This window comes from Cibotium barometz, chromosome 16 (assembly GCF_041138505.1).
Source record: "Cibotium barometz isolate CiBa-2024 chromosome 16, ASM4113850v1, whole genome shotgun sequence".
Taxonomy (NCBI): domain Eukaryota; kingdom Viridiplantae; phylum Streptophyta; class Polypodiopsida; order Cyatheales; family Cibotiaceae; genus Cibotium; species Cibotium barometz.
This window is the reverse complement of record NC_141061.1, coordinates 3460449-3480132: the sequence shown is the minus strand read 5'-3', so window position 1 is coordinate 3480132 and position 19684 is coordinate 3460449. Positions and strand designations below refer to the sequence as shown.

Sequence of the window (19684 nt, the reverse complement as noted above, 5' to 3'; positions counted from 1 at the left end):
ATTGTTTTCGATAATGATTCGGTCACAACGGAGCAAACCACATCCATACAAATATGCCAGCCCAAGGTGGAAAATTCCAAGGAAGAAGAGGAAACGGAAATGTATGCATCACTTCCTCCTTCGGACTTCAATGAAAACTGAATGCATGTGCTAGCTACCATAGATGTGATGCAACCCAGGGGGACCCAATATGTGGAATCTGGAACTATCCCTATGACCTCTATCTCTATGGTTAATTGGCAAATCATTGATGAAGAATCAAGAGGAGACCTCTAGCATAGAAGGGTCCATAACACAATGCCGTACCAACGCTCAACGCCTCAGAAGATGGCGAAAACAGAAACGATATATTGCCCGACGAAATGCCCTATTACGAAGAAAACCCACAAATGCCCAGTGATGGCTGAGATACCTTGAGGCCACTAAGGTACACGATGAGTTTTCCAAGGATTGGGGTGAGGAATTGAGTAAGATACCACTAGAGGGAAAACACAAGGAGAAAGTCACCCTTCAAGATCTAGAAATACTTAAGCTTACGAAAGTTGGGAATTTTTTTTGTAAAAGTGTTACTTTCATCATTTTTGATTTTTATGCATAAATAGATGCATAAAAGAATATTTTTTTATTATAAAAGAGTTACTTTCATCAAAATGGATTTTTATGCATAAATAGATGCATAAAAGAATTTTTTTTAATTGTAAAAGTGTTACTTTTACTAATATTGATTTTTATTGATAAAATGATGCATAAAAGATTTTTTTTATTATAAAAGTGTTACTTTCATCATTATTGATTTTTATGCATAAATAGATGCATAAAAGAATATTTTTTTATTATAAAAGTGTTACTTTCATCAAAATGGATTTTTATGTATAAATAGATGCAGAAAAGAATATTTTTTTATTATAAAAGTATTACTTTTATCATTATTGATTTTTATGCATAAAATGATGCATAAAAGATTTTTTTTTAAATTATAAAGTGTTACTTTCATCAATATTGATTTTTATGCATAAACTGATGCATAAAAGAATATTTTTATTATAAAAGTGTTACTTTCATTAAAATTGAATTTTATGCATAAAATGATGCATAAAAGAATTTTTTTATTATAAAAGTGTTACTTTCATCAATATTGATTTTTATGCATAAAATGATGCATAAAAGATTTTTTTTTTATTATAAAAGTGTTACTTTCATCAAAATGGATTTTACGCATAAATAGATGCATAAAAGATTTTTTTTAATTATAAAAGTGTTACTTTGATCAAAATGGATTTTTATGCATAGATAGATGTATAAAAGAATATTTTTATTATAAAAGTGTTACTTTCATTAAAATGGATTTTTATGCATAAAATGATGCATAAAAGATTTTTTTTAAATTATAAAAGTGTTACTTTCACGAATATTGATTTTTATGCATAAAATGATGCATAAAAGAAATTTTTTTATTACAAAAGTGTTACTTTCACCAATATTGATTTCTATGCATAAAAGATTTTTTTTATCAAAATAAGAGTTCACTTTAATCCTATGTTTAAATCCCATGAATATTGGAAAAATGAATAAGTAAATACTCAGTGAAGGAAAATTATACTGTTTTATATTCTCTAGGATGGTAAAATGAAAAAAATTCAGAAAAACTATCGAAGTCGGAATTTTAGATAAATGACATATTTATTCCTCATAGGAATTCGTGTTTAGTTTTGAATTCAGTAAAGTAGTAATTGAAATATTACCTTCGAGAAAGATAGTTCAGGGAGAACCTTTCCTGAATTAGACTATGACCAAGACGTAACTCCTTCGTCAATTTCAAGAAATGACAATGTGACCAGTTCAGTAATCTACTCTCAAATCACCCACCGAATCTGAAACTAAGTTGAGACCTTTGATTTTGATCTGAGGATCAAGAATTCAGAATTCGAGAAATTCTGCTTAGGAATCCAGACCTGTGATCTAGAAGTCTTGGGATACAGAATTAAGATATACTCATTGTATTCAAAAGAAAATCAAAAGGATGTAGAAAGAAGGATTGCAAGAGTGTCATTTTTTAGGGAGCTTGGTGGAGGGAGCTTTTCTTGGGTGTCCTCTCTCTCTACTTTAACAATCTCTCTCTAACTATTGCCACCACCATCTCTGCCCACCACCACCCAGCCCAGCCTAGCCTAGTCCAGTAGCCCACACCACCCTCTATCTCCTTCTCCCACCCTCTTCCCTCCCCCTCTCTCTTCCCTCCCTTTCACTCTCCCACCCTCCCTCTCTCTCCTTCTCTCACCCTCCCTCTCTCTCCCTCCCTTTCACCCACCCTCCCTCTCCTTCTCCCACCCTCCCTCTCTCTCCTCTCTCCCTCCCTTTCGCTCTCCCCCCTCCCTCTCTATCCTCTCCACCCTCTTCCCTCTCTCTCTCCCTCTCTTTCACTCTCCCACCCTCCCTATGCATAATCTCTTCTTCCACCTCGTTTCTCCCTCATCTTCACATGCATTTGCATAGCATTGCATGTGAGTTTATTTTCTACATTTGTTTTTTTGCATTTGCATGACATGGGCTAATCAAAAATACCGCTTTCAATTACAGATAAAACCAAGCTCATTCACATACACTTTCCAAATACAACTCTTCTATTATAACTTTTATTCAAAACATACAATAAACCCATAATTTGACATAATTAATAAAAACAACAAACCCAAAATTTGCCAAAGAAATTAATACAAAATTCAAGGCGATCTATAGTTGAGACCACTTTATTCCAAAAAAGGTTATTATATGGGCTACTGTAATCTAACACTGTTTAAAATTGAAAACATATCATAACTAACTCTACGGATCCTACAACTATACACTTTTTTGGGCTACTCTATTCTTTAACTCCTCCCGTAGGGGCTCCTCCATCTCTTCGGCAATATATGTGAAACTTTGCCAAGTGCCAATGGCGCTTCCAATATTCATATTCCACAATAACAAATCTCCATAATCAATAGGCTCATCCACTAGCATCTCCGTCCAAAGATTGCGAGCCTCTACCGTGATTCTGAGATGTTATGTTTATCCACTTTATTTAAAAAAATTAGATGAATGGAATGAACATATTCAAGCCATTGACATATGACCATATTAATTATCCTGCTAAAACATTAAAAAAATGAAAAGTAAATAGTCTTTGCTAGAGAATTGAGACAAAGGACGTTTTATTATTACAACATGAAGGATCTTTTCAAAACTACAGTACAATGTCATCAACAGTACTAGGTCATTTTCACATTGTTCTCCTATTGAACATTCTCACTAGGTCCTCCTTTTTTAGAATGGGTTGATATATAAACATATTATGATTCACATCTAACCCAAAGATACGCAAATATACAAAATAAATGTGCTTGCATGTACAATATAGTTCGTCCAGCACCTACCCTGATTTGAAAACCGAGACATGTGCATGATGGATTCTGTCCCATAGTCACCCGGTATTTTTTATTGCGTACTAGTGATTCCTTAGTCTCAATTACAAACACTTCCATATGCCCGACCTTAATGACCAAATGCTCAAAGACTGTAGCTGTACTTAAAATTACCGAATCTATTCTCTTGGCTACCATATCTGATATGCCACGTTCGTACCTTGTTGACCGTTGGCCTACATCATTTGCTTCTTGCATTGTCCCTTTTGCAACACAAACCCACCAGCCTCCAATGTTCGAATCTCATCCACAGTCAAGTTTGTACCTCGTTCCACTAGCCAAACAACCAGGGGTCTAACAGGTGATTGACAGATGGTGTTACATACTCTCCAAGTATGATCCATACTACTATTACAAAAGCACATGAACTAACGCTTTGCCCCCCAGACCATTCTCTCATACCATAGAAAGAAGAGCTAGAACACCTTGACCGCAATTCTTGATGCTCTTTTTGCACTTTCCATCTTGGCCACCTAACCATCCTTGGCAAGTTACCTTGCTATGTAGAGATGTTCAATGTATATAGCGAACATTGAATCGTGTATATGTAAGCACTTGCGATTGGTGCCTTACATATGGGATATCATCATTACTTCTTACATATTTATCTTCAGTTGCCTTCACCTGGTGCATACCAACTACTCATCAAAGATAACATCTCTACTTACTCACATCTCACGAGTGATAGGGTTATAACCTTTCTACTCCAAAGCATGACCAATGAAGAAGATGCATTTATCTACATACATTTTTTCTTCTCAACCAAGGCTTTAAATCTATGAAACTAAGCACTTCACTTTTCTCCTAATATATTAAGTAAACACACACTTTTCTAGTGTGATGATCAATGAATGTAACATAATATGTGCAACCTGCAATTGTTGTAGTCTTGGTTTGTCCCCATACATCAGAATGTATAACATCCAATAGCCTTACAAACTGACATGTTTTCCATGTGGGAAAGCATATTTGGCTTGCTTTACCAAGCTGGTGTGCTTCACACATACTTTGTACATACCATTAACCTTAAATTTTGGTGATATTTTAGGCTTGCATAGACTTTAGCTGCTATATATTCACGTGACCAATGCACTCGTGCCATATGTCAATATTTGCAATGGCACTCATCCCATATCAATAAACATGACCGGCTACCTTCACCTCATGCATAACATCTAAATTAAACATCTTACCATTTATGTTACCCTTTGCCAACCGAGCGGCATTGATTTATGAAGTCTTCCACAAAGCACTCGTGCCATATGTCAATATTTGCAATGGCACTCATCCCATATCAATAAACATGACCGGCTACCTTCACCTCATGCATAACATCTAAATTAAACATCTAACCATTTATGTTACCCTTTGCCAACCGAGCGGCATTGATTTATGAAGTCTTCCACAAAGCACCTTAGGATTAAACCTCGCCCGCTTTTGCAGAGTCTATGCTTAACCATCTATCTAACAGAAACTAGGTTTTTTCATAATATTAGGAATATCAAGTACATCTTCTAGGTACTCTATTTTTCCATCCTTGCATAGACAATATGGCACTTTACCAACATGCGCAATAGGGTGTAATATCATCACTTGTTTCCACATCCTTGGTTTTTCCATTTCTACATATCTATAAACCACTCACCGTAAACTGGTCATGTGGTTAGAGGCGCTAGAATCCTCATACCAAGTATCTCCCGATCTTGACACATCTCCCATCGTGAAACTGAGCATGTGGTATTGCATCATAAACAACTGCTCCCTTTTATCGTCAGCTTGTTTACTTGATGCATAGTTGCCTTATTGTAACTTTTCATTTTTATAGCATTCTATTGTTTATAGTTGTAATGTGCCCTGGTTTGCCATAGTAAATCACTCCAAGTTATTTTATATTTTGATTTCTTTGACATGTTGCTTATAGTTTTGATTTCCACAACTAGCTAGAATCCAAACTTTTTAGTAACTTTTTACGTTTTGGACGCCCAAGTGTAAATAAGAGCCAGTTGTATATGTCACTTTTCTCATAATGAAAGACAATCTCCCTTTGTGCCAAGAGAGTCTTTCTCTTCTACTTGCTCTCTCTTACCTATGTGTGTGTGTGTTGAGAGAGTTGAGAGTATATAGTGTTTGATTCTTGGTGCATGTTCCTTACCCTCTTTGTGAGAGAGAGAGTGGTGAGTTGAGAGAGGTGAGAGTCCTTGCAGAATAGAAAGTGGAGCACCCTCCTTAGTGATAGCTTGAAAGGGGAGCACCCTCCTTGGTGATAGCTTGGAAGAGGTGAGAGTCCTTACAGGCTCCTTGGTGATAGCTTGGAAGGGGATGCAATGGAGCTAAAAGCTAGCAACCAACGATTGAGCATGGCCGATTACAGAGTCGTGGACTCGGCAACAATAAGTTTCCTAAGGACAACGGTTGTAGCTTGCTTCTCTTTCTTCTAGGTTGTGGAAATTTGGAAGAGGGTGAAATGGGCCGTAACATGTTTGGTGCTGCTCTATCGACGGTGAAACTACCTAGCTTCATCCATGCTCACATTAGCATCGGTTCCTTCTTATGAGTTGAATTTGAGTGTTCTATGAAGTGGTTAAAGTTTATTACAATGAGGAGAAATTCGTGTTTTTTATTGTTTTTATTATGTTTGAAGGATAGTGAGTACTCAAGAAACCAAGAGAAAAGTGTCTTTGGTGTTGTTTTTCCGATTTGGAAAAGTGTAGGATGCAAGAAACTTGAGTCATGAAGTTTTGTTTTCCTTTCTGTTATTTTTTATGTTTTCCATAAAAACTTACAAATTAATAAAAGCTAGAGCCATTGAGTCTAATTGGAGTTAGTATAGCATCCCCCATGAACATTAAGCTCAATTTGGAAACTTTGGACTAGTAAGAAACTCGTTAGGAAGCTCAAATTTGTAAAATCAACAAAACTTGAGTTTTCCCAACCAAAGAGTTTCTCCCATCGTGAAGCACATTTTTCATTGGGAAAACTTGAAGATAATCACACACAAATTTTGAGATTGCTCTCCTATCGTAAGACGCTTTGCCATCTTATCCGCATGAACAAACACTTAAAATGTTATAGGACGACGACGGAACATACAACGTAACCTTACCATGCGCTTAATGTCAAATAGAAAAAGTCTACACCACAGTTGATAAAAACTAGTAATAGAGACCAAGCCATTTTTAAGTTTGATCAATCTAATGTACAAACTAGTCATTTGTATATAAGCAAGATACAATCATTCCCTTGCAATAGTTTTTTAACGAGCTCTCCTTCCCTCTTCTTATTTGCTTGCATACTATTGTATTCTTACTTGATGGAAGCTTGTTTGAATAGGTGTAATTGTAGGTTTCTCTCTTGCATTAGCTTCTTCATTTCTCGCCTTTCGTGAGAGAGAACCATTGCGAAGGACATCTCTTCTTATCTATTCAGAGCTCTCCCTTCACACCCTTGACAAAGAGTATTGCAATGTGACAACGGAGTGAGGATGCGACAAATGCGATCGCGCATCCTTAATGGACAGTTACATTTGCAACTCGAAGGCAAGACCCAACAACACATGCTTCGACAAGACAAAGATAAGCTCTTGGCAACTTGAAGGCAAGACCCAACAACACATGCTTCGGCAAGACTAAGGTAAGCTCTTGGCTTGAAAACAAGCAAACCTCATTTTTCTACAATTTGGAAAAGAGTGTGGCCCATGTATTTATTAGCGACAATGTATTTAGCGACAATGTATCAAGTAACAGTTGATTGTGTGTGTATTTTCACACTACTAGAAACTCCTGGTTTTGCTGCATTCGATGACAATGAGACCTCAATTCCTTTTCCACACTTGGTGGCCTTCCTGAAACTTTTGGCTACTTCCATTTGTAGATTCCTAACAATAAAGCACTCAATATTGACCAAGTGGAGGAGCGCTCGATGTCGGCCAACAGTTAGTCATGCAAGGGTGCTAATTTCCTAGTTCTAGCTAATTTACATGTGCTTAGTGTTAATTGTCGATTTCTTCATGATACAAGCATGACACCCAAGATGTGATAATCATTGCAACACTTAAGCAATATAACGACGAAATGACAAAGATATCTTTGACGGAATCAAGCCAGATCCATGCTGCTGAAGCTCTTCTTGTTAACCAAAGCAGTTAACGCTACTACAAGTCCTCTTCATTGTATGACAAAACCTCTCATAGTACCACACAAGTTGCTTCAACATTCAACCCACCAGCATTCTTCCAACTACTCATTAATGCCGGCAAATTATTCAACTGATAGCATACTGCAATTCAAAGACACTAACTTTGACTGGACACGATGATGTAGCAGACTCTAAAATGTCACTTGCTGTAGTACCAACCTTCATACACAGTTGAGAGTCAACAAAAGCTGTCCTTGAAGTGGAAAGTAATAGCTTAGCCATGGGTGAGAGCACCAGCCCAGGCAAAGGAATACACTCCCAAATCTCAACGAAGCTAGTGCAAATCAAATACCAACAACAGATGTCTTATCTGTGAAAAGCTAACGTAACTCTCTGAAGCTCGAGGCTACTATTACAAAATTTCTTCCAAGACGGCCTCTTGGTTAAAAACACTAATTTAACCCTGTTGATGTTGGCTTGACACAATAAGACCTGTTCGCTCCCAATATTCACACAGCCTGCTTCACTTTCTCCAAGAACCAACCGCTCACAACAACCAAGACCTCAACCCTGTAAACAAGACCAATTTCAGCGGCATCCTTTGCAGCAACATCACCAAAAACGAGTGCAAGAATCCACATGCCTGTTTCCCAAATTATTGCTTTGTATTTAGGCTCCACAAGTAGGAAGAATGGCTCTCAAGGTATATATGACTTGTCTGTATATACCTTTCATCAGCTGAAGAAATACAAAAGAGAGAAACTACCATACCTGATCCATAGCTTCGCTGCCACTTTGAAGGATCTGCAACGGGCCTGTAGGTTCCTCCATCATCATAACATCCTTTTGAGCAGTGTTAGGTGGATCCACATCTTGACCAGAAAATGTTTTTGCCACATTCTCATCATCCTTTATCCTGAGATCTGCTGGCAGTTGGCCTGACTTCAAGGCCTTCAAAACAAAGCAGCTAATGTTATCAGTATTCATATGGGCATTAGTGTCCTCCTGAGTCCTAAATCCATAAACGAAAACATGCATACATACACATGTACATGCATGCAACCATCTATGTATCCATCCATGCATGCATACATGCCCCGTCTATCCATGTCTGTCCATCCATCTATGCTAGCACGCATGCATGCATACACACATATCTACATTGTTTGAGCTCTTAGCAGTGACCAAGAGGACAAGTTTCTTAAATATAGAATGATGTATTTCTTTAACTTCTCTATAAACCAAATACACCTACCTTTTCGAGCCTGGCAACCTCTTCAAGGGTTTGAGAGCTTGCAATGGCAGCCTGCATACAATGTTTAAAATGTCCGAGTCAGAAAAACAGATCCTAAAGTTAACATGGTTCAGTCAACCACTGTCATACAAAATTTTCATGCGAGCAGTTCGAGACACTGGAGCACTTAAGGAAGCATACCTTAATTGCCAGAATTTGCTCTTGAGTTGGACCAACTTGTTGCACCTCTTCTTCAGCATTTGATAGAGGTGTTTCTTCAGGTATTTCACCTGGAACAAAAGTATTTGCCAGCTCCTTTAATGCTTCTGCCTCCTTAGACCCAAAAAGTGCACGTGCTTCCTGCCTCTCCTGTGCTCAACAAAGCTGTTAGATTTGTCATTCAAAAGATCAGAAAAACATTCAGACAACAGTCATTCTTTCGAAGTCCAAGCGAGATAGGTAGGTAGCCAGTCTTGAAAATATCAATCACCAAAGAGTTATAGGCTCCACCATTCCCCATGTTCTTGCTTAGTTTGTTTGCAGAGTCTTGTCGTTGCCTGCGAACGAGCCCATGTGTAGCTGCAATCAATCTCTCTCTATCCCTCATGTTGTGCAGTCTGTCATTCTTTCTTCTTCAAGCACACACCAAAGATAGCGCTTTATCTAGACTAAACTAATATCAAGCAAGCATATTAATGTATCCAGTACCTAGCATTATCTTTATGGTGCCCCAAAAAAAAAAGGTTTTTCAATAATCATATGTTCTCAAATGTAAGACAAAAAAGAGCAGAGAGTCTAACTGTTATGGACCCACAAGACAACTACACTGGCTATACCAATGAGGTTAGGCTAGTGCTGATTCGAGGCTAAATTATGGGACACCTGGTACTAATTGAGTATTAGTGAGTTATGAGCTAGTGCAAAATGGCCTTAAACACTCGGGCTTGGGTGAGGAGTCCGAGAGAAGAGAATAGAAATGAAGTAGGCGACATAGTACTAGGTCCCAATTACCCAGTCACCCCCACCCCCCCCCCCCCTCTTCCTGCAAGCAAGAGTATTTGCTTATATTAATTCTTTGGAGAATGCTGTACAATGCTAAGCGATATGACTGCCCAACGCAAGGACGAGGAAGACCGTACGTCGGCTAAGTATCCACCAATCCAAGGCACTGCAGAAGACTCATCGGGCCACGTATACAAGTCCAGATAGCTATAGGACTGCGCATATGCTGGCAGAATGCTGAAGAGGTGCTTCAACAATTTGCCTAGAGAGAGTAGGATGCTGAATAATGCTTGAACTGCTGAATGCTCTTGCTGAAAACTGAGGGACTGATGCGCCTGTTTATAAATGTCCTCAGGCTGCTGGTCGGCCAGCAGAAGCTGTCGGCCAGTTCCATGTTGGACAAAAATGCCGAAAAAATAGCATGTAATGCTGTTTAAATGCTACGCATAGTTTGTTTGCTGCCCCACCTGCTGGCTGTTTGCACAAAGCCCAAGACAGGCTGCAGACCATGTCCTATGGCTGCCCCTGCTGCTGACCGACAGAGACATGCTGTCCCTGTATGCTGTCGGCTGCCTCACATAGAGGGTATGGGCTGTCAAACAGCCTTTGACCAAGCCTTGTGACAGAGCCACCAGCCATGGGCTAACCTTTGGCTAGCCCATGAGCATGCCATCTTAACCTAAATGCTGTCTAATGCAAGACCTAGTGCTAAGGCTGAATTCTACATGCTTTATTTGATGAATTCTCCAAGTGGGTTAAGAGGACTGACTCCAGATTGACCTCTATGGCTCGGAGACTGACCTATGTAGCTCGTGCCTGACTGTCCCTGGACTGAGGGCTCACAATGGGGTCACAGCATACAACAAATATTCCTAGAAAAGGTACTATTCTGTACAAAGATATCGTCAAGATAAATTATCACAAACTTAGCCAGAAATGGTCGAAAAAAATTATTCATGAGACTCATAAAAGTTGTCGGGTTATTCGTTAACCCCAAAGACATGACCAAATACTCATGAAGTCCATACTACGTGCGGAAGGCAATCTTGTGCTCATCACCTTCGCGAATATAGATCTCACAATATCCAGACTTTAAATCAATCTTCGAAAATACTTTGACATGAAGCAACTGATCAAATAATTCATGAATATGAGGAAGAGGGTATTTATTCTTGATAGTGAGTTTGTTGAGGGCACAATAATCAATGTAAAGTCGCATTGACTTATCTTTCTTTTTCACAAGCAAAACTAGTGCACCAACTGGGGCTCTTACTGGGACGAATATGGCTTTTGTCCAAGAGCTCCGTTAACTCGCATTGAATTTCTTGTGATTCACTAAAAGAGACTCGATATGGAGCACGAGTTGGTGGTGAATTGCCACAAAGTAGGTCAATTGGATGATCCACTGGTCGTCAAGGAGGTAAAACTAGGAATAATTCTGCAAGAAAAAGATCCAAATGTCGGGCAAAGAAGAGTTGAGCTAAATATGCCACCTTGGAATTATGGTCATGCAACGTCTCCTCTGGAATAAACCATTAAAAGTGTCGAAGAACACTTTCGAACCCACCGCTTCGCTTGAAGTGTAGACAAGGTTGGTGTGGCAGGTTGACCATGAACACCCTGGAGATCGATGTCCATGCCATTTTGGACAAACTGTAAGGTGTGGCTGCGAAAACTGATGAGAGGGTCATGCTGTTATAACCATTGCTAACGCAAGATCATGTTGTATCTCGATAGAGACATAACCTCAAAGTCCAACTTATCGCAATATTGGTGAATGCAAAAGAAAATCTAGGAGCCATGGTGTTGCACTTGAATCCAGACCTATCTGCCAACTCTATCTCATAAGTGTGGGAGTTGTGAGTGATGCGTATTTTCAAACGTTGAACCATCATCGTGACCACAAAGTTGGAAGAACATCTACTGTCGATTAGAACACTACTTGGACAGCCAAGAAATTGAGCCAATAAGTGTCAACACTGTTAGTAATCATCTCCTGTCTGTACCACAGTGCTCACAGAGGGCCTTTGTTGTGGGTGTGCCCGCCTAGGAGCTCTCATCTTTTTCCCCATTTTTTTCGTGGTTTTTTCCATTTTTTAATGGGTCATAGGGCTGCTATTTGCTGGCCGACTTAGGCTGTATTGGCCGACCTAAGTGTTTTGTACCTGGCCGACTGCTCTTTTGCTGGCCAACTGCATGATTGCAGTCGTGGACATGACCAGCAGCCTGTCGGCTATTTTTGCTAGGCCAACCAGCGGTATAAATACCACCCATGGTCCCCCATGCCTTTTGTGCGGATCTTGCATATAGATCTGATGGGAGAAGGAACAGAATTAGGGTTAGAGTTCATTCATGGGAGACATACACAGAGAAGCAAGGGAGAGAGAGAGAGAGAGAGTTGTGGGGATAAGTCAACTCATCAATAGCATGAGTGTGTGACTCCCCTATCACACATGTATATTGCACTAGTACACATAGTGCACTTAGTACATTAAAAGTACTAAGTGTACTATGTACTATAACTTATGGGCTTGTACACACTATAAGGGTGGGCATAACGCCTTTACCCCAACAACCTCCCACTTAAAGGCAAAGTGCCCTTAAATGAAGGAAAAGAAAAAATCAGCATGTACATGATAATATACAAGGCCATATCAAGGCTGAAACTGGCCTCATCCAATGCCCATCAAGTGTCTGCAATGAGCAAACCGCTCCGGAGGCAAACTCTTCGTCAACAGATCAGCCGGGTTGTCATCCGTGTGAATCTTAACAAGCTGAATTTGCTTGTTCTCTATCACCTCTCTGATGAAGTGATACTTCACATCCACATGCTTCGTCTTTGCATGAAAGACAGGGTTCTTTGCCAACTGGATGGCACTCTGACTGTCACAATGCAACAATGGAATATCCCCTGTATAACCCAAATCAACCACTAACCGAGATAGCCATAATGCCTCCTTGCAAGCCTCTGTGGCTGCAATATACTCGGCCTCTGTAGTAGATAAGGCAATGCACTTCTGCATCCTGGATATCCATGACACAGCACCTCCTGTGAATGTAAACACATAACCGGTAGTAGACTTCCGGTTATCTGGATGACCGGCATAATCCGAATCCGTGTAACCATGCACTAATGCATCCTGTTTGCCAAAGCAAATGCACAAATCCTGTGTGCCCTTCAGGTATCTCATGACACCTTTCACTGCTTCCCAATGCTTCTTGCCAGGGTTGGCCATGTATCTAGAAACCACTCCCACTGCAAATGCAATGTCCGGCCTAGTAGCAACCATGGCATACATGAGACTGCCACAAGCTGAAGCATACGGAATCTTGGCCATATCAGCCCTGTCTCTATCTGACTGTGGGCTGTCCATAGCACTGAGTTTCACATATGGAGGCAAAGGAGTACTAGCTTTCTTCCCCCCGTCCATATTGAACCTCTGCAAGACTTTGCCAATGTATTCCTTCTGAGACAAATACAACACATGCTGATTTCTGTCCCGAAGTATCCGCATACCCAAGATGTGATTAGCATCACCCAAATCCTTCATATCAAAGGTTTGATGCAGCCTCTGCTTCAAAGCATCCATCTCTTTACGAGATTTCCCGGCAATCAACATATCATCAACATACAAAATGAGAATCAATAGACTGCCATCCAAAGCTTTCTTGGTGTACAAGCAGTGATCTATGTCACTTCTCCTGAATTTCTGAGATTTCATGAATGTATCAAATTTATGATACCATTCCCTTGGTGCCTGTTTGAGCCCATAAAGACTCTTTTTCAGCTTGCATACAAGCTTCTCCTTTCCACTCACTGCATAACCCTCTGGCTGCTGCATATATATCTCCTCATGGAGATCACCGTGAAGAAAAGCAGTCTTCACATCCATCTGAATCAAGTCCAGATCATCATGCGCAACCAAAGCCAACACAGCTCTAAGTGTGGTTATTTTGACCACTGGAGAGAAGATCTCATCAAAGTCCACACCATATTCCTGCTTGAAGCCCTTAGCCACTAACCTGGCTTTGTATCTTGGCTTTGCATCTGATGCAACTTTGAGCCTGTATACCCACTTGCATGGCAAAACCTTCTTGCCTGCAGGCAAAGGCACCAACTTCCAAGTTCCATTTTTATGCAGAGAATCCATCTCTGACTTCATGGCACGCTCCCATAGAGCCTTGTCTGCCCTCTGTAAAGCCTCCTTATAACATGAGGGCTCCCCACAGTCAGTGAGCATCAAGTAGTCAACCCATGGAACAAACCTGTCAGGGACTCTGGAGGGTCTAGTGGACCTCCGTACCCAATGACCATCATTTGCAGGTTGCTGTCCAGCCTGCATATCACCCATTGGTGGCTCCTGTTCCATGCCATAAGGCTGAAATATCATGCCCGGTATCTCCTCCAACTGTGGTATATCCATAGGGATATCTTCTGCCATCTCTGGCTGTCCATTTGGACCATTTTCAGCACCATTTAAGGGCTGGTTTTCCTGCTGTAATGGCTGATTTACAGCCCTTTGTTGTTGTTCATGATGTCCATCATCATCAAAGATGACTCTGCCAGGCTCCTGTTGCCTTGCAGGCTCCTTATACATGCATGTTTCATCAAAAAAGACATCATTGCTGCGTATGATCTTTCTATTCATGGGATCCCAAAGTCTATACCCCATTTCACCTCTGTCACCATATCCTAGGAATATGCATTTGTGAGACTTAGGATCAAGTTTGGTGCGCATTTCCCTGCGTATGTGCACGTACGCAACGCAACCAAACACTCTCAAGTGCTTGTATGACGGAGGCTTCCCTGTCCATACTTCTTCTGGCACTTTCCCACCAAGCCTCGTGTTAGGTGACCTATTTATAAGGTGAACGGCTGTCATAACAGCTTCAGCCCAAAAACCATGAGGTAATGCAGCATGTGACAACATAGAACGGACCTTCTCCTGTATGGTCCTGTTCATCCTCTCTGCTGTCCCGTTTTGTGGAGGATCATAAGGAGTAGAGAGCTCCCTCTTGATGCCTTTAGCATCACAAAAGTCCTGAAATTGTTTGGACGTATACTCTCCACCATTGTCGGAACGCAAAGACTTCAGTGTTTTGCCAGTTTGATTCTCAACATGAGCAACAAACTTCTGAAACACTGAGAATGTATCACTCTTCAAACGAAGAGGATAAACCCACACCTTGCGTGTGGCATCATCAATAAAAGACACAAAGTATTTTGCCCCTCCCAAAGAAAGCTGAGGCATCTCACATACATCTGTATGCACAAGCTCTAACTGAGCATCTTTCTGTCCAAGAGCTTTCTTGTGGGGGCACTGTAGTTGCCTACCATATATACAATGCTCACAAAATTGAAAACTGGAAAACTTTAGAGAAGGCAAGTAACCCAAACGAGACAATTGCTCCATTCCTTTGACACTCATGTGTCCCAACCGGCTATGCCACATAGAGATTTCCGGCAGCTCGGTTGCATTTACATTAGCATGGTGACAAACACCTGCATGCATAAAGTAAAGAGTGTCCACCTTAGAGCCTCTGGCAACAACCAGTGAGCCCTTACTAATTTTCCACTTTCCACGACCAAATGTGGTAACATAATCAGCATCATCAAGCTGTCCAGTAGAAAGCAGATTCTTCTTGATCTCAGGCACATGCCTGACATCATGGAGCATAAGCTGTGAGCCATCTGAAACTACAAGCCTCACATCACCTCTGCCAAGAATTTTGCATGCATGGTTATCACCCAAATAAACCACTCCTTCATTGCCAGCAGTGTACCTGACAAACAAGTCTCTGCAACCTGTGACATGAAAGGAGGCACCTGAATCAATGATCCATGAGTGCATACCATGACCACCTGTAAGAAGTGAATGGGCATCAAGTGAAGAAGTAAATAGGACCTCATCCTCACTGCCACCTGCATGTGACACATTGATTTCTTCAATCTTGACTCCACTTTTGCCCTTTGGCTTTACATCTTTGGCTTCATCCTTCTCTTTGTCTTTGCCTTTTCCCTTTTCCTTTTGATCATTTTTCCATTTGTAGCATTGCTTTTTGATGTGTCCCTTCTTGCCACAATAATGGCATTCCAAATCCTTTTTGGAGCGAGACTTGCTCCTTCCCCTTTCTTGGCTTTTCCCCCTTTGCTGGGATCTCCCACGTGCATTCATTGCATTGGACTTTCCAACAGAGTTGTTCTTCCTGTTCATCTCTTCTTGAAGAAGAGCACCCTCAACATCTGCATATGACAGCATAGCATTCGAATTGCTAGTGGCTGTCCTGAATGTGTCCCAACTCTCTGGCAAAGTGCATAACAAAAAAGTGGCTTTGAACTCATCGTCCATTGCCAACTTTTGATTAATGACCTGGCTGACAATACCATTAAACTCATTTAGATGGGCTGTCATAGAAGCCCCTTCCTTCATCTGAAGACCTATGAGTTTCTTCAACCAATACACTTTGCTTGAGGCACTTTGTTGGGCATACAAGTCCTGCAATCTCTGCCACATTCCCCAAGCTGTCTTCTCTTCACGAATGCTGAAAAGTAATGAGTCTGACACAGACAACATGATAGTAGATCTTGCCAGCTCATCCATATCTTCCCACTCTTCAGCCGTAAGAGAAGCCGGCATCACACCCCTTTCTTTGATAGGCTTGTGCTGCTTTTTCTGGAGCAACACATTGTAGCACTGGGTTTGCCAAATATCATAGTTATGCGAGCCTTCAAGCTTCTTGATGTGAAGCAATGAAGAGCTCTCACCTGTGGTTGCCATAGCAAAATGCAACCTGTAATGCCTGACTCCCTGCAAATGTGCAAACACTGCACCCAAAATGTGCAAACACTGCACCCAAAGCACACAAAGTGCTCACAAATGTTCTCCCAAGCTTTATCTCCCACTGCGGAAGCAAGAATGCAACTTTTCTCCCAATTTTTGTGATGAAAACACCAAAATCTGGTTGCTGCAGATTTTGGACAGCACCTTAAATGTGCTCTTTTGCCCTTCCAAAGTACTGTACAACAGTACCAAGTGCTTACAAATGATGTACCAAACCTGTACCGGCAATTTCAGCAGCTGAAATTGAATCTTTTGGTCACTCAAAACAGTGTACAGCCATGCCAAAACATGCACAAAGCTGTGCCAAATCTGTACCAACAGGTACAATAGCAATAAATGCTCTCCTGGCTGTCCAAATGAGTGAAAATCAGACTTTTACAGTCACGAACACTGCATAAAACAGTCCCGAACAGAAATTGGGCAAAAGCCCCTTGACTGCAAGCTGATTTTTGAGGATTCAAGGCATAAAAGTCTTGCCTGCTACTTTGCCAAGCTCAACAAGCATACAAACTTGAAAAGCCCCTTGATTTGAGATCAATTTCTGATCATACATGGTACATTGACGCACATGAAGGCATCCAGAGTGTTCACGATGCTTCCCCCTGGCCACATATACATCCAATACATGAAAGCCCCTTGATTTACAGGCACATTGAGTGCTTGTAAGGCATCAACACATTATCCACAGCATCAAATGCGATTGCCTGCATGCAAATCAACTCAATCGGCACAAAAGCCCCTTGATTTGCACTGCAATTTGCTGCAATTTGCTGCAATTTTGCCCAAATGTGCGATTTTTCACATCATACAGCATGTATGAGTGCTTAATTGCACAATTACATCAAAAGCCCCAAATTTGGACATCCAATTTCCTGCAAATTGATCCTGATTTGACCAATTTCCTGCAAATTGATCCTGATTGTGACCAATGTCACCCAATTTTGCCAATTTTGCTCAAAAATTGAGCAATTGGGCACCTGTACCTGCTCAATTGTTGATTGTACTTGCTCAATTGCAAATCCCAAAAAAAATTTGAGGAAAATACCTTGTAATTTTCTGATTTTTCTCTGATTTGCAGGCGGGTTTTGTTGTTGCAGAAAAAAGGGGTTGATGATTTGGTGCTATTCTGCAGAAAACTGATGCAGATAAGGGACTCCATTGCAGACCCCAAGTTCCCAGCCCTGCTTTTCCTGTGACAAACCCATTTCAATTCTGGCCAGCTCTCAGATTTATCTCTGCGATTAGTGCCCAAAATTAGAGCTCAGCCAGTTGATTAGGTTGCCGCAATCGCAGAGGTTGAACACAATCACTAGTGTCTGGATTTAGCATGGCTATGGCTGTTTTGGCGAGAACGCTTAGCCTGAAGCGAGCCAATGCGAGGGCGAAGACTTTCAGAAGGACGGACGGCAGCGCAACTTTGCCGGAGCAGAATTTCGTCAACTCCCTGAGCTTCTTACTCGCTCGTGCATTCGCCAGGCTGCTGTGCGCTTCGCTCGCCTAGCGCCTTCTATGCCCCGTGCGTGCTTTTGCGCTTCTTCTCCAGTCAACTTTCACGTGTTCGATTCACGTCGGGTCCAGCGCTTGCTGATGCGATGGATTTGCCTTCGCCTAGTAGCGCTTGAGCGCTTAGCTACCACAGCCGAACTTGTGTGTAGCCTTTGCTTCACGCAGTATGACAGCAGCAAAGCAAGCAGCTCGTTCAGCTATCAAGGAGAAGAGGGAAGAGGGAGGGATACCAGTTGACGGGGAAGAGGGAGGGATCAAGAAAGCTCTGATACCAGTTGATGGGAGAAGGAACAGAATTAGGGTTAGAGTTCATTCATGGGAGACATACACAGAGAAGCAAGGGAGAGAGAGAGAGAGAGAGTTGTGGGGATAAGTCAACTCATCAATAGCATGAGTGTGTGACTCCCCTATCACACATGTATATTGCACTAGTACACATAGTGCACTTAGTACATTAAAAGTACTAAGTGTACTATGTACTATAACTTATGGGCTTGTACACACTATAAGGGTGGGCATAACGCCTTTACCCCAACAAGATCAGAGTTTATACAAATTCTCTCTCCCTCTCTCTTCTGCATTTTGTTCTCTACAGCAATTGTCTCTTATTTCCGTTGTGCATTCTGACATGGTATCAGAGCCCCATGTGGCTTGAAGCTTGGAGACTGGGGGAGCTTGCGGGTTTGCTGATTTGTGTGCTGATTGGAGATTGCTTGGGTTGTTCAGGACTTGGAGATCGGGTAGAAGGCGGCCATCACCGTTGGACAGCCACCTTGCATATTATTTGCAGCCTCTTCTTCACTTTTTGTCCCACCCACCCTCCCTTCACAAGACCTTGTGAACCCTTGAGATGGCAGACTTGCTTGAGATGGTTAAGAAGCACGTGAAGATCCCTACTCTCCCCACATTCCCGGTGGATCGACAGTTGGACGGGACCAACTATGGCATATGGAAGGTAATGATGGAGTCTATCTTGGAGTCTTATGACTTGGCTGATTTCATTGTGATTGGTGTTCCACAACCAGAGTTGGAGGACGGGGAGCTCATACCCTCTACTCGGAAAGAACGGGAGGCTCAGGCACAGTTGTGGGATCGTGTCAATGCCCGTGTGCGTTCTTTCATCTTCCTTAATTGCACACCACAGGTGATTAATCATATCAAACATATGACGCTGGCCAGAGGGATTTGGCAGCATTGGCTTCTCCATATAACAGGGTACCACCCATGAAACGGATCTCCTTGGAAGTGCAGATGCAGGTGATAAATCCTCCAAAGTCTTCGACAATGCGAGAGCACATCAACAAGTTGCATATACCTTCATAAGGTCAGAAAAATCTGAACTTACGAATTGAGAGATTTGTTGCAGGCTCCTCAATAAGAGGTTCTTTAGGCTGGGAAGGAGATATCTTTAGAGGACATGGCCATCACTTTGTTGTCTCATCTGACAGCTCAGTACTCAGCTTTCTACTCCTCTTTGTTCACCAGTGGCAGGCTCAACACCATCA

At 41.4% G+C, this 19684-nt stretch overlaps 1 protein-coding gene across 1 annotated transcript in view; it reads right to left on the bottom strand.

Annotated features, from left to right (window-relative positions):
• Window positions 1-7665: 7665 nt before the first annotated feature.
• Window positions 7666-19684, bottom strand: part of LOC147630266 (U2 small nuclear ribonucleoprotein A'-like) — a 50342-nt gene continuing 38323 nt past the window's right edge. Inside the window, exons 5-8 of the mRNA XM_086810108.1 lie at window positions 9031-9198; window positions 8851-8901; window positions 8367-8546; window positions 7666-8165 (exon numbers count right to left, since the gene is read on the bottom strand). Coding sequence (XP_086666234.1) covers window positions 8160-8165; window positions 8367-8546; window positions 8851-8901; window positions 9031-9198 — 405 coding nt within the window. The 3' untranslated portion in view covers window positions 7666-8159. The remainder of the gene's footprint in view (window positions 8166-8366; window positions 8547-8850; window positions 8902-9030; window positions 9199-19684) is intronic.